At 32.2% G+C, this 16,103-nt stretch overlaps 1 protein-coding gene and 2 long non-coding RNA genes across 3 annotated transcripts in view; 1 reads left to right on the top strand and 2 right to left on the bottom strand.

Annotated features, from left to right (window-relative positions):
• Window positions 1–4,882, bottom strand: part of LOC112053793 (clustered mitochondria protein homolog) — a 51,978-nt gene extending 47,096 nt beyond the window's left edge. Inside the window, exon 1 of the mRNA XM_052885647.1 lies at window positions 4,610–4,882. Coding sequence (XP_052741607.1) covers window positions 4,610–4,730 — 121 coding nt within the window. The 5' untranslated portion in view covers window positions 4,731–4,882. The remainder of the gene's footprint in view (window positions 1–4,609) is intronic.
• Window positions 4,883–6,623: 1,741 nt separating this feature from the next.
• Window positions 6,624–16,097, bottom strand: LOC128198766 (uncharacterized). The gene is made up of 2 exons (XR_008251469.1): window positions 10,808–16,097; window positions 6,624–9,169 (listed from the first exon to the last, which is right to left on the bottom strand). It is a non-coding gene; the product is annotated as an uncharacterized LOC128198766 (long non-coding RNA).
• LOC128198765 (uncharacterized) overlaps window positions 8,542–16,103 on the top strand; it is a 38,129-nt gene continuing 30,567 nt past the window's right edge. The window contains exon 1 of the long non-coding RNA XR_008251468.1: window positions 8,542–8,822. This is a non-coding gene — a long non-coding RNA (uncharacterized LOC128198765). The remainder of the gene's footprint in view (window positions 8,823–16,103) is intronic.

The raw sequence follows: 16,103 nt of genomic DNA, 5'->3' as shown, positions 1-16,103 counted from the left end.
CTATTGTAAAATAGAAGACTTTAAGCTTCGATTTCACTTATGCACTGCACTTCTTCCCTACCCTACCTGGCTCCTACCCTGCCCCTACCCTAAAAAAACTCTACAAAAACCATGTCTTCTATATTCTGTTGAATATTCTAAAAAAAGAATTAGCCAAATCGGTTCAGCTGTTCTCGAGATTTGCGCTTATCAACACATTTCATACATTCATTTTTATATTATAAAGATCTAACCAACATTCCCATTCCTTTCCAATCAGTCAGAAATACTGTGTGAGTGGGTACGATAATTGTTCAGAGGACAAGGATCGAACTAACGACCTCTCAGTGTTAAGTCCGGCCCATTTATCGTGGAGCTATTTAAACTTGAACTTGAACTGAAAATTAGTGCTGCATACTTTTTTATAGGAAGTATGTGGCAAAATACTGAGTTAGGGCATTTTCTAGCCCTATTATTTTATTGTTCCTCTGTTTGGACCGTTAAGCCATAATATATTTTATAATTGAATAATGTGATACGTGGCATTACTTAAATAAAGATCTTTCTTTCTTTCTTTCAAAACTGGTCATTTATGGCACTCTTCCACAGATCCGCATCTTATGTATCGGAAGAATCGCATCAAACGGATTTTAGTATTCTTTGTATCGAAAGTCATGGAAGTGCGTCCACTGACCCGAATCGTCACAGAACATCGGATTTATTTTGATGCGATACGTCCAATACGTACGATGCGGATAAGTGGACGACTGCCATTAGTATTGGCATTCAAGTTTAAGTTGCATTTACATTTGCGTTAAATTGTTTTACCGTACACTTCAATAAATTAAAAAAAGCGCGCTGCAAACAACGTAATTCGATGAATCAGTTTTCCTGACGCTCAAATTCTTTTACTGGTACTACGGTTGTATGGTATTGTTCAGTTGCTAAGACAACTGAAAATCGCAAATTCGCAATTTTTATAAAAATTGGTTCTACAAGTTGCTTGGGCCAACAAAGCTCATGTTGGGAGTAAGTATCAGATATTTTTTTATAAGTTTTGAAAGTTTATTTTAGAACTAGCGGAAGCCCGCGAGTGTAAAATTACAGTTTCACTGCACCTGCTCATTTTCTTAGAAGATAGAATAGGTATAGTAAGCCATCCTCGAAAAATGGTTATTATGTGCCACTGCAGACTTTTACCACTACACATTTTTTATTACCTAGATAGGCAGTGTTTTCGATAAAATGACTAAGACTTATGACTTTTCTGACACTTTTAAAAATTGTCATCATCGTTTGTAAGTGTAATTTACGAAATCTGAAGAATTACATTAAAGCCAAAGTTAGTCTATACTAATATTTTGAAGAGGTAATATTTAAGGTATTGTAGGTGGTAATCTCTGGATCTACTGAAACAATTTTGAAAATTGTTTTACCACTAGGAAGCCACATTATTTGAGAGTGTCATGGGTTATTTTTATCCCTGTTTTCTCACAAGAAAGAGAACTACACAGGTGAAACCGCGGGGCGTCGGGTAGTAACAATTACATCGAGAAACATTTTCTAACTCTACATCACTCTCCCAAGAGCTGTCATCTGTCACGTTACCTCCAACATATGCGACCATATGTGACACACATGTACAATTTTACATATGCACCTAACATGATGAAAGACACATCTGAAATTCTTTAACATTACAAGTTATCTTAACTGTTTAGTGGTGATAGGTTTAATACTTAATTGATTATGAAACTAAAACTCACGTGATATTAGGTCAGGGTATGGCCAACTAGTTTTGTGAGTGTTATTCATAATCAATTAATATAATTAACACTCACGATAGCTTAAATACTAAAATAGGTTTTATACTGTTACTTTTATTGCCATAGGAACACTGAAAAAGTGGAAAGTTGGATACTTGGTTTCAATCTTTTTGAATTCAAATTGGTGAGCTTGAAATTAAAAGGCTTATTTAAATAAAAGGCCTATTATGATACTGTAAAGGATTTTTATAAATTAATACATCCAAAATACAGTCATTTCTTCCTATAACTAAAAATATAATGAGATCATTGCTTGTTTTCAAATAAATAATTTTTTGACATATTTAATAATTTTTTTGCATTTTTTTTCTCCTGCTAGATTTGGTAATAGTTTAATACATATACTGTTAGTACCAAATTTTAATCAAAACTAAAAGATAACATTTATCTATAGATAACAATCAAGTTGAGTTCCCTGGTTCATTTTACTATGGCATAAGTATATCCCTTTATTTTATTTAGTAAAGGTATTTAGTAAGGTACTTAATATTATAAAAGCAAAAGTTTGTATGTATGTTTATTACTTTTTAACACAAAAACTACTGCACTGATTTGGGTGAAATTTGGAATGTAGATGGGATTAAAATATATGACAGTTTTCTATTGTGGAAAAATTCCATGATTCCTCTGTCTTTTAAGATTTGTAAAAAACTGAAATTGGATCTGCTAGTTCAAAATGATTTAAAATGCAAAATTCCTGTATCCAAAGATTGTCTGGCAGAAATTGCTACAAGCAATAAGACTGCTTTTGGACATACTTGTTTATTATGTTTTCTATTATTTTCTTTCTAATTATTGACTGACATAAAAAAAGGAGGAGGTTTTCAATTCAATGTGTATGTTTTATTTATTTACGTACACTTACAATATAAATATAGAGACATACACAAATAATATATAACTAGCTCACATTGACTTATACGTACATCTACGACAAGTGCACACAACATTTATTTTTTTAATGTTTGTTATCTCATATCTGGGTCATTTATTAACCTATTTTGAAAATTCTTTTTTTTGGTTGGAAGAGTATACTTCTAGATAAATATAAATAGAAGGGGTGAAAGCATACATCTATATTCACGTGGAAGAAGTCGCGGGCGTCCACTAGTATTAACTAAAATTGATGTTTGTGATATAATTACCTACCTTAGACTTTAGACTTTTGTTAAATAAATATTGTGCAATACCCTGAGGTTCAAGAACCATCTTGATCAATTACAATTATGGCTAATTATTATTCTGATGATATTACAATTAGTACAAATAGTATAAGTAGCTACTCTACAAGCAAAGAAATATGGCTCAGTTTTAGCAAGTTTACTTTTAATATATTCTGTGATCCATAATTATTAAAAAGCATTTTAGTGGATTGAAACAATAATGGATTTCAATATTTTTTTTATAAGTAGAATATACACCATAATAACATTTGATACAATGACATGAAAATAAATTATAAACTTTAAATAAAAATGTAAAGCCAGACTAAAATTAAAAATAATAATTATAGCACAGCTAGTAGTAGAAAACAAAGCTTAATAAATATATCTTATCTTGTGCAAAAAAATCAGTCGACTCAGGTAAATTCATAAATTTACTTGTTTTGTGATGCTAGTATACGACTTTAAAACTGTTTTGGTGATTTTTTTAACTTAGCATAGTAAAAACTTCTACACTAAAATTACCACATATGTTATAGGCTACTTACTAAAATTGTTCGTACTTGACTAGAACACTAAAGTTCCTAGTCCGAACTAGGCCTTATAGTGGGTAACTTTTTCAATAGGTAAATTAAATTGTATGTGGTTACATTCCTCTAAAATGATATTTTTATACATTTAGTATTTATTACCCTTGTACACTTACTCCCTATTTTTAAAATCAGGATTTTTATGAACCAAATTTATTAAGCAGAACAACATTTCCAGGTAATTTAAATATAAAAAATAATGCTACTAAAAGAAGAAAGAACAACTTTTTCTTCATAATAAAGTTTACAGGATTTGATGAATGCCTATAAAAAAGTAAGTTTTACATCTCATAATAACACAATATGATAGTAAATCATTCAAAGCAAATATTAGTTTTCTAAGATTGATTAAATTGATTTATTACTGCTTATCAGAACACATGACCTACTTCAACAAATGTATTAACAAAATCAGTTGAAAAACTTATTCATATATGAATAATATTTTACAAGTGACAATATTATTTTCTTATCTACCAGTAACTTAATCATGTTAAAATCAGACCTAAACTTGGAACCAGCTATAATCATCAAACATACAAACCATTTTAGAGCCACTATTAAATTATACTACTGATTAGTTAAATACTGTTTGCCATTATGAGTAGTCATTAATTATTACATATTATAAGAAGCTCATATACATAAATACTTATTAACCAAGGTATTAGGCACTCAAATATTATAAGAACAGAATAACACACTATGTAATAATTATGTGTGTTGTGTAATATGGAAAGATGTTTCAGACCATGTGGTATCGCACAATGAGGAAAAAATCTTTATAGCTATTAACCATATTAGTTTAATTTATATTAAGGAAATTACAACAATCGAAATTGACGACTAAATTCCAACTAGAAGTGGAAATATGCGTAAAACGCAAGTGATAAATGTTTTTGACAAATGTAAAAATTCGATCACATGTTTTATGTCACATGACTGGTTTGCAATTGATGATAATTTAAACAAAATGATGCGTTTTCTTTATTTAATGTGCATTACATACTCAATGTTACATAACTGAGGGCATGACCATTGAAAACCTTACCTTTGTTAACATTCTCGCTAGCACTTTTTTCGTTTAGGGCGCTGGTTACAGGGCATTTTTTCACTTTTTGTGAAGTTTGTTTCGTAGCATTATCATCATTCACTTCACTACCGAGAGCCATAACAACACGAGGAATTAATCCGGCACCAACTGACCGCGACAAGCACGGCCCACACTCAGCTGAAAGAGCACATGCGGTACGAATAGAGTTCAATTTCCTACAGCCAATTTAGACTCTAGAGCGCAGGTTGAAGTTCGCCTATAGGCCGACTAAATATGAGAATAGCGAAATGCGTATTGACTTTTTCATTTTACAAGACAACGGAATTTTATTGGATAGCAAATTCCTACCATAAGTTTGTATAGTATTGGATTTTTACAATATTGTTTGTACATTACTGTTTAGTTACAGTTCTTGAACATAATAATGATATATAACCAGCAATGTACAATTTACACCTATTTTCAATAGAGGTCATATTTATAATTTTGTTAGTCACTCTGTGGTTAGTTTTTTTTAAACTGGTTTTACGGCTCTGAGTTCTTGTTTTTTATACCTAAGTTTGTTATGATTTTGACAGATTCAAACCTTCACAGTACGTCCAGACTCCAGAGCTTTGCTATGTTCGCCGTTGACAGAGAAAGTTAACCATCATTGAACCAGGGCTGCCAACATAGAGGAGTTAGATAATTTGTCTGAGGTCTAAGCTGGTACTCAAAGTATTGATTAAAATCCAATGTATCCGATTTAATTTTGACACTTCATGTAGCAAATCTTTTGGGTTAGTTTAGTTGTTAGTCACTGACACTTCCAATATTCCAGTCCATAGATTTAAGAGTCAGTACAAGTTTCCAGTCCTTAGATACATAATTATTAGGTGTCAAAGTTCCAGTCAATAAAATATTAAGTACTTTGATTATTTAGACTATGGACCTGTTTCGCACCCGAATTCACCAACAAAATCGTCTGTCGTTTTTTGAGGGGGGACGAGGTAAACTCACACATCGAAAACATTTAACACCATTAAATGTATTCTGTGTCCATACACTACAACAACTATATATTTGACTCGCAATACACACACGCGTAATTTTACACAGGCTCACCAACACATCGCTTAGATTATCCAAAGAATACATAGAATGTTCGATTATTTGATCGATTTTTTGCTATGCCTTCCAAAGAATCGATTCTTTTAAGAAATTGTTTTTATTACAAATTTGATAAAATTATGTTTGAAATACTTACAAATGTAACGTTACTCCATCTTTTACTAAACTACAAGTTTTTGGCCGTTTTTATGCTATTCAACTACACAAACCGGTATTTTTAGGGAGTTATTTACACGACGAAAATGATTACAACAATGGAACATCGATTCTATAGCAACAATTTTTATAAACGCGTTAGATCATTGATTTTTGATCTTTGTCAGAGGGTTAAGGGCCAGCGAGGCAGGTCCTGATATTAATGGTCGAAGACGAAACTATTACATCAATCTGTGGCTCTGTGCATTTGTATAGGACTTTATGATTCGTTTTTTAGATACATAGATAATAGATTCGTTTGATGTATTATCTTTTGACACCGTAACTATGTATCTAAGAAATCTGTGGTTTGATGTTTGAATCCAATAATACATTGTAATCTTTGGTTTGAACCACAGACCACAAATGAAGCAGACCTCTGACTCAGAACAAAGCTTTGTGCTGGTTAGAAATTTTGTATGTGTGTATAAAAATGTCATTCATAAATTTCTCGGACCTCTCTTTTACACTTGGGAAAAAATTAAATGTGGGGGGAAAGTCCCATCTCTTTCTAATTCAACACATGCATATAAATCGTAGTAAAATTAGGGATGTGCAAAAATCGTAATTAGAGAAATTAGTGCTGACACACACACTTGTTGAAGATTTTTTAATGTACCGATTTTAGAAATTTCCGGTTTTCTCTTACACTACTAGTGCACCTAAATTTATATTTACTTGTTAGATTTTAAGGAAAAGAAAAGCCTTTAATGTATTTAAATCTATTTATTTTGTTATTGTCTGTTAATTGTGTAGTGACTACCACCGGTTCGGAAGGCAGATTCTACTAAGAGCCGGCAAGAAACTCAGTGGTTGCTCTTTAAAAAAAAAACATTATTTACAATTGTAATTATCATTCACAATCCCCAAAATTACAAATATTGTGTACATACAAATTTTAGGCTGTTGGAAAATCACTTACATATTGTTTTTCTATAACATTATGAGGATTCAATAAACAAATAAATTTGAGACAGAACAGTGTAACAGAATCAACATAATATTGTTGTAACCTTAACTCATAACCTTGTAAATTATTAATTATAAAACAATCATTTTAACTTAAGTATAATAGGCAACCTCTTTATAATGTGTCTCTGTAAATATTATTTATCATCACTAAAAACATATGAGGGTATATATTTCTAATGCCGGATCAGAGACCATTATAATAAAAATAAGTAAGTGTAAGTAAGGTTACCTAAAAATTATGTAATTTATTGTCATACAAAACAAAGATTGTGAGTTTTGCAAAATTATAGTTTTAAAAACAATAAAAACACAAAGCACGTACAATATTGTGAAAATCCCACATTGTTTCAGTATTAAACATTTTTTTTACAAATTTAGCAATTTTTTTACAATATACATTAGAATGTAATACAAAGAGCAAGATTTCTAATTAAAAGTACAAAAAGGACAGGATATCACAGGAGGCAGATTTGTTAGGACTTATACTTAATTATATGTATATTACTAGCAGACTTGACCATGGTTTTACCGGAATAGTAGTTTTGATTATAATGGGTGCTTGGCAGTATTTCCTATAACTCTGGGGTTACTACTCTTTAACGAAAATTAATACATAATAATAAATTTATATAATGACGTACATAATACATTAATACATATTTATAATTATGACGTAGCCAAGTTTTACGTATTTTAATGTATGAAGACATAAAAAGATTTTATTTATTAGTTAAAAAAAATATTAGTTATGCAGTTCGGTTTCTTTATGTGGACTCGTCGACACCTTGAAGTTATGGGAAATACTCCCGAGCACCCTGTATATGTTACAGATGTAGCTTTCTAGTAAAGAGTGGATTTCTAAAATCAGTAGTGTAAGTTTTTGAGTTAGCTCTTAACAAACAAAAATCTATAATAATAGTCTAACAAAAAAAAATATATAATAATAGAATACAAATACCTAATAACTTACTCTTACAAAAGAATTCAAAATGGAAATTTGAAAGACTGATAAATAGCATGAAAAATAATCTTTAATTTAAATTCCAAGTTAAGAAAATATGAATATAAACATACGGTATGAAAAAATTACTGACTTTGGTGGTGTGTAGATCTATAGCTAGCACCTTAACTTACTTTATTTTTAAGCATATCTTCCATTTCCTTTCCTTTCTTTCTAGTATCTACATTGTCCATCTTCCTATTAAAATTAATACACCATTGTCTGACTTGCATTCTAATGACAAACAACCAAAAAGCGTTAAAAAAATCCAATTTATGCTTGCACAAGATAAGAAAGAAGTATCGAGCCGATTTTTAAATACGTTAATTAAATCTGTGTAAATGTAAACGTTACAAATTTTTGGCAATATTTCTTCAATTAAATAAATACATTGTCATACAAGACTCAAAAGATTACAAGACGGATGATAAAAAATTCTGGTACTTGCATTATATTCTCTGGATTCAATTAAAGAGTGAAATGGTTCATTTACATCAGACAATAGTGCATTTTTACAACTTTGGCAGTCTGCACTATCTAGTTTTGAAAATAAATATCTGCAAATTGCACCTGCAAAAACACAGCTTGAGTTTGAAAAACGTTTTCGGAAGGAATACAAGTATCTATGAAATCTAAATTTTGATGTTGAGATGTGTAATCAATACATTGAATATCTATTTTTGGTCTATTAATTAAACTCCTGAGAGAACCGAGCATTTTATCTTTATCGCGAGAACAATTTGCATATATAGAACTATCAGATGTCATATCATTAATTAACAATGTCTTAAATGACGTAATAAAATTGTGACAATCTGGGCGTGTATTAGAGCCACCATGACCTCTGATTTGTGAAAAAAATTCCAGGGGATCCTGGTTTAATTGCTGAAGACTCAAGAAGTTAACGCCTGAAATGTTTTTAAAATCTTTACGGTTTTTATATCGTGACAAAAGTTACGTAATGAAATTGGCCTCATTTTTCTTGAGCCTGTAGCATCAAATTTCATTGATTGTAATTTTTTCACTGCTTCATTCCAAAACTGAAAGTGATCTGATTCTAAAGATAAAGCATTACGTAAACTGGTACTTTTATGACCACCACCATCAAGGCTGTCAAACAAATTGTTCATGAATAATATTATTTCAGCAGTGAAAAAGCCATTATCAATGTTAATAGGTGGGACACTATAATTATGGTCCATTCTAAATCGTTCGCATGTCTTCAAATGCATCGATAGAGAGATGTAGACTGTGTTGCTGAATACTTCTGCATGGTTGACCTGTAATGTAAAATGAAATTTGGTTAAAAATTGAACATTTAACACTGTACAATAGTATGAATAACATAATAGTTATTGTCTCGTTGGTCTAGTGCTTAGCCCGTGCGGATCACGAGGTACTAGGTTCAAGTTCTGCCTCATTGCCAAACCAAAATCTTGGAATTACCTAAATGGCCAACATTAATAAAATCTTTTTAACAAAACGACTTCAAAATAACAAAAAAAACTTAAAAGCGAAAAATAACATAGTATGTGCTACCTTCAGATTACTTTGAAGGCGGTGGCAAGTGAGTCACATAATAATCAAAGCCGTTTCTTTTAAATCCTAAAACTTGATTGATATGATTTAATCGGCTTAAGTTACTGAATTACTGTGTTGGTACTGCCTTCAAAATGATAACGTAAATGCTAATTTATATGGAATTGAAACAGTGCAGTAGTACCTATAGATGGCGCTGTTTCAATTCCTCATAAATTCGCATTTACGCTAACGCGACCGTCACAGTATCAAACTGCCACTAGTCCCTCTGAAGGTAGCACATACGATGTTATTTTTCCCTTTTTATTTTTAGTCGGTTAAAGATTTTATTTTTCTGTCTTTAGTGTGTCCTAGCATAGTGAACGAAAGCGCCACAGTACGGGAAAATTCGTTATTTTCATTTCAACACAAAATTACTGAACCGATTGTCATAAAAATTTAATGGAACCAATCTGGAACTATAACCTTTTAACAAAAAAAGAATTTTTAAAATTGGTTCAGAAAAAACAAATGTCGAATTGAGAACCTCCTTTTTTTTTAAGTTGCTTAAAAAGCCGTTAATTTGCATTTTTTGTTCTAATAATACTTTTTTATTGAATCTTCGGTAAAATAATACATAAGGTTATACATTTTTAAATATATATTCATCACGCGAAGACGCGTGATTCGTGTTTTTAACGTATTGCCACATTACTATTAGTAAAAAATAAACTTTAATAAAGTATTTTTCACTACTCTTGCTCAAAAACACTGTCATATTACCACTCCACAGCGGGGCTAAACAAGCATATTAGCCTCTAGGGGCTAAAGTAATTTTGTTTTTTTAATTCTTGTCTGTTACGAGTACTAGCTAAGTACTAGCCTACTATAAAACGGAGGAGGTTTTATTCGAAAATAGAATCATTATAGGTAAGGCCCCGATTGTTTTGAAAATAAATAAAAAAAACTTTAAATTGGAATAAAATGCACCGTTCTTGTCTGTGGAATGCGTTTATTTTTTTATTTCATTTTTATTGAGTTGCGAATATAGCGAGATTTGAAGACATGGGACATCCTTTACCTTTGCCTTTTTCTCATGTGAAAAAAATAAAATTAAAAAGCGGGAATTTAAAAAACAATTGGCGTGAATAATACACACTTGATTTTTTACAGAAATTCATTGTAAATTTGTGACCGAAACTTACATACTTTTCAACAATAATTGTTATTGTTGTTTTCATCTAGTGAGAATGGTGATCTTAATTTGGAGATGGATGAAATCTTCAATCTGTTACCATCAAAGTCGAAACGCATTTACTTAAATACTTTCCTACGATATCTACGAATACCTACGAAAAATTTAATAAGTGGAGAAAACAACAACGAATGGATTCACTTACGAAAGGAGTTTTTTAAACTATTATCTCCCACGTTTACCTCACATACTCATTATTCATCTTCACAGTAGTCGGAAATTATGTTACCGGGTAAAAGCATTGTCCTTAATATCCAAAATTGTAGACTTTGTACATTTAATTTTCAATTAAAATAAATCATTGAACATGTACTAAACTATTTTATTGTCTCGCAATCGTAGTGAAAAGCAGAGTGTAACACATGGGGCTAAACCCATTATAAACTCGGTTTCTATTTAGGCGGCCCTCGCCTTACGTCTCGGGCCCTAAAAATACCTCGTATATGATGGGTCTTTTTAGCCCCTTGTATAACAATCTACTATTTTAGAAGACTAGCGGATGGCCGCGACTTCGTCCGCCCTTAAACCTCTTCTTACGAAAACGGGAGTAACTTCTCCCGTTTTCCCTACATACGTTTACCCTTCACTACTCTGCTCCTATTGATCGTAGTGTGATGAAAGTATACTATATCCAGGAGTATGAAGAATAATTGTACCAAGTTTCGTTAAAATCCGTTGAGCAGTTTTTGTTCCTATAACGAACATACACACAGACAGACAGACCGACATTTGATGTTTTATTGTGACCAGAACGCGTTGTGAGCTATTTTTCCGCTCCGGTCCCGCTTTTGCTTTGAGCTATTCGGTGCGCGGCCGGATTTTGCGCTTTTTATGTGCTTGGGTATAATGCGGCGGCCACGGTCGGAGGCCCTACCACAAACCCCCGGCCGAAGGCCGGGGTATAATTAGGCGCGTGGGCCAAGGCAGCGCGTTTTATGTGCTTGGGTGAAATGCCTAGCCAAATCAAAAATCAAAATCTACTTCACTATAAGAAAGTTCTGCGTAGTTTTACTTTACAATTAATGGGTATACACTCAATCATCCCCTGTTTTCCTAACCATAGAGTTGGATTTTTTTTCCAAATTTATCATCATCGTCATCATCATATCAGCCGATGGACGTCCACTGTAGGACATAGGCCTTTTGTAGGGACTTCCAAACATCACAATCCTGAGCAGTCCGTTTTGATAATTTTGTTTTGTTAGAAAGGAAATATAATGAAAAAAAAATATATTTCGAATTAGGTCCCATATAAATTTCAAATAGGAAAAAAAATCTAACCCTAATTGAATGTATACCTACCCATTAATTGTAAAGTAAACCCACGAATAACTTTTTATATAAAGTCAGATTTTAATAATTTTTCTTTTATAAGATATGACTTCAAAATTAGTCTCATATTAGTTTAAAAAAAAAAGTTACTACCCTAAGGGTGAGAAAATAGGGGTGATATATTCATCATTAGCCGACGTCTCGCAGGTTCGCACGCGTAATTCTCTTTTCCGTGGGAATATGAAGCCTGTAAAACTAACAAATAATGGAGCTTTCTAGTATGTTAAAATAATTTTCATAATCGGTGTAGTAGATCAAGCGATTACCCCCTACAATACCCAAAACTTTACCTTTTTATAGTATTTTAGTAGAGGCCCCGCGGTTTCAGTCATGTAATGCCTGTTTCCTTAAGAGTATGAGGATAATATATAGTTTAAGGCACTCACAGATAACGTGGCTTTCTAGTGGTATAAAAATTTTTCAAAATCGGTGCAGTACATCCAGAGATTACCCCTACAATACCTTTACCTCATTATAATATTTTAAAAGACGCCCCGCGGTTTTACTCGCGTAGTTCCCGTTTCCGAGAGAATATGTGGATAGAATAGCCTACGACACTCGCAAATAACGTAGCTTTTTATTGGTAAAAAAATATTCTAAATCGGTTTAGTAGATCCAGAGATAACCCCTTACAATTCCAAATTAAAGGTTTTCTCCTCGGAGTATGGGGATAAAATATAGCTTATAATACTAATAAATAATGTAGTTTTCTATTATTAACAGAATATTTAAATTCAGTTCAGTAGATCCAGAGTCTACCCTCTAAAACCTCACAAATTTTACCTTTTTACAATATTAGTATAGACTAGCCCCGCGGTTTCACCCGCGTAATTCCCGTTCCCGTGAGAATACGGAGATAAATTATAGCATTTAACACTCACAAATAACGAGGCTTTATAGTGTTAAAAGAATTTTGAATATCGGTTAAGTAGATCCAGAGATTAACCCTTACAATCCCACAAACTTTACCTGTATAATATTAGTATGTTTAGAAAGTAAAGATTCACAGAGTATTTATTGATAACTCGTAGATTTTAATTCTAATGCTGAGTAGATTCGACTTCAAAACTTAAACGTTCCCACGAAACTGAAAAATAACATTTACTACCTATGGATCACTTTGTTCGTTTTTTTCGTTTATGAAAAAACCACATGAATGACAAAAAGAATGTCTGAGACAAAAATCTTTACGATACGCCTTGAATTAATAGATCACAGGCTTGACACCGACTTCAAAGTGATCAATAGGTAGAAATTATTATAATGTTATTTTTCCCTTTTTAGTTGCGTGGGTACGTTAAAGTTTTAAAGTCGGTTGAATTTAAAAACAAATTATGTGTAGGTATCAAGGAGGGATAGTACATTAAGGCAAAAATAGGAATAGCGCAATAGATTATTTTCCTTTACATCCAATGCAGTATATCACATAAACGCTAAATACAATAGTTTGATTGTGAATTATATAACCATCTGATTAGATTGCAATAATGTACCAATGTAACCAAAATATGAAAAAAGTATAGAAGAAAATATTATTATAATAATACGGTGGTGTTCTTTATGAAATTTTGAACTAAACTGCATTCAAAGTTCAATTTCGCACATTTTGTGGTTTGATACATAACAGCTTAACACCGTCCAAATAAAATGACGTACTTTGACAATTTTAGTAGGTATAGAAACACGAATATCAAGTTTGACAGCGTTTCATACTCTATTACCTAATGACATACAAAAAATTTTAATTTACTATAACTATAAAATTCATTTTTATTTACACAAGTAAACATAAATCCTTATCAAAATTAATTACCTAATAATCAAGAGGATATTATAGAGATAAGATTTGCCTTTTACAGTATGTTAATTAGTCATATAGTTTCGAAGATAATACAAAATTTCAGCAAAGACGCAAAAATGCCGCTAAAAGACGCCCCGCTGTTTCCCCCTCATATGTGTCCTAAAGCAAATCTTACCAATAAAAAGGTAATGGTAACTGTTTGGTGGTCTCAGCATGGTGTTATTCACTATAGTTTTCTCCGATCTGGTCAAGCAATAACAGCAGATGTCTATTGTGCCGAACTCCGAACCATGTTGACAAAACTAGCAGTTAAACAGCCCCGACTCATGAATCGATCTTCACTATTATTGCTCCACGACAACGCGAGACCTCACACAGCACGAGAAACCATTTTAACTCTTCAGGAACTGCAGTTAGAAACTATTCGTCATCTTCCGTATTCACCAGACCTTGCTCCAACGGACTACCATTTTTTTCGTGATTTGGACAATTATCTACGTGACAAGAAGTTTTCTTCCCAGGAGGCAGTACAAAATGCTTTCACACAGTTTTTGCAGTCTAGATCGTCGGAGTTCTATCGCAAAGGCATTAATGACCTTCCCATTAGATGTCAGCAATGTATAGATAATAATGGCAACTATTTTGATTAAATAAATTTGTTAAAAATTAAAAAATAAACAATTTAGATTTTCAGTACAGATCGGCAATTTCATACTTTAACCCCTAATATGATCGATACTGAGGCCCAAAACACTTTTTTGTTATTTTTGTCTGTCTGTCTGTCTACCGCGCACCACGCTAAAACTACTGAATGAATTCAAATGAAACTTAAGTAAAATTAGTGGACTATTTATTATACTTTAAAAAACTTGCAAAAATATATATAGAAGGTTGTGAAATAGGGATTGAAAGTTTACATCGCTTTTCACGCGGAAAGAAGTCGCGGGGGTCCGTTAGTTATTTATAAAAATCATAATATATTGGTAACTTGAATTATAAAATTTCATTGGTAAATTAAAAATTTACCTTGACCTCGCGGCTGCTCAATGCAGAACTAGCAAAAGCAAACAAAAGAAAAACAAGATCAGCAAGCCACGCCTACTAGTCAAAAGTTCATTTCTTCCTTTAGTGGCCGAATAAATACTAAAAGCCAATATGATACAGCTGATGTTCTATAGCTCGTACAAGATTGTTAGTCATCACCACGCGACGTCGCGTTACCGGCCTCAGCGTAAAAGGCCGTTTCACGCGACGTCGTGTGATGTGGCACTGAACTTGTTAAGAGAAATTTTAGTAGCAGGAGACACTTGGTGGTGTCAGACTCAGACCTGCGTGCCCCAGAGAGAAATCCTGGTCATTACCTAATGGTGATGTTATTATATCTAATATAAATATTGTTATAAATAAATAAAAATAAAAAGAGATGACATGATTACACAACTTAAATTCCTAACAAAAGGTAGCTACTGTAAATCGTTGAAGAGTTCCGTTAAGTGTCTTTCGTATTCCTAACCAGACCCCTAATAACAGTCACAACCCATCTAGGTGAAAACTCCTCATCAATACAAATTAATCAAACCCAATCACAAAGTAGCTACTTGAAACTGTTGAGGAATTCCATTAACTGTCCTTAATCTTCATCATCATACAACAACATACTTACACACTTGCACACAAAGTCTTCGTGAAGTGTGATGGTGTGATATAAAACATATGAAAATATACATAGAAGTGGCGAAAGGGTTGAAAGTGTGTTTCGATTTTCACACGGACGAAGTTGCGGGTGTCCGCTAGTAATAATTATAATTAACTTGCTCTTAAATTAATGAAAATAAATTTGATTAATTACCATAGAACAATCAGATATGGTAAATATATTTTATATAACATTTTATAAACAAACCATACATAATTTAAAATAAATAAGTTATAAAAAGACATGTGTTATCTACCTTCATTTCTAATTTATTTGTTGGTAAACAGTACTCATTAAGAAAGGCTGTAGTATAAAAAATGAATTGACTAAAAATGGCTATGTAGTTAGTCTGTATCTGTACACCATAGAAGGTGCAAGAGGATCACCATGAATCCATGGAATGCTAAAATATTTGTCTCATACTTGTGCATTATATGAATATCTCTGTGAGCTTTGTTCAAATTTTTTTTGGCGCACCTACTAACAGTAAACCTCCGAAACCCCTGCATATTAAATTTCATTTAAATTGTTGGAACTTTTTCAGAGATTCAGCTTGTATATACACAAGGAATGCTTGTTTAAAGGTATTAAAAAGGGATTAAAACAACTTGC

The sequence above is a fragment of the Bicyclus anynana genome, chromosome 14 (assembly GCF_947172395.1).
Source record: "Bicyclus anynana chromosome 14, ilBicAnyn1.1, whole genome shotgun sequence".
Taxonomy (NCBI): domain Eukaryota; kingdom Metazoa; phylum Arthropoda; class Insecta; order Lepidoptera; family Nymphalidae; genus Bicyclus; species Bicyclus anynana.
The sequence above is the reverse complement of the archived record's forward strand: the minus strand, read 5'-3'. Positions and strand labels throughout refer to the sequence as shown.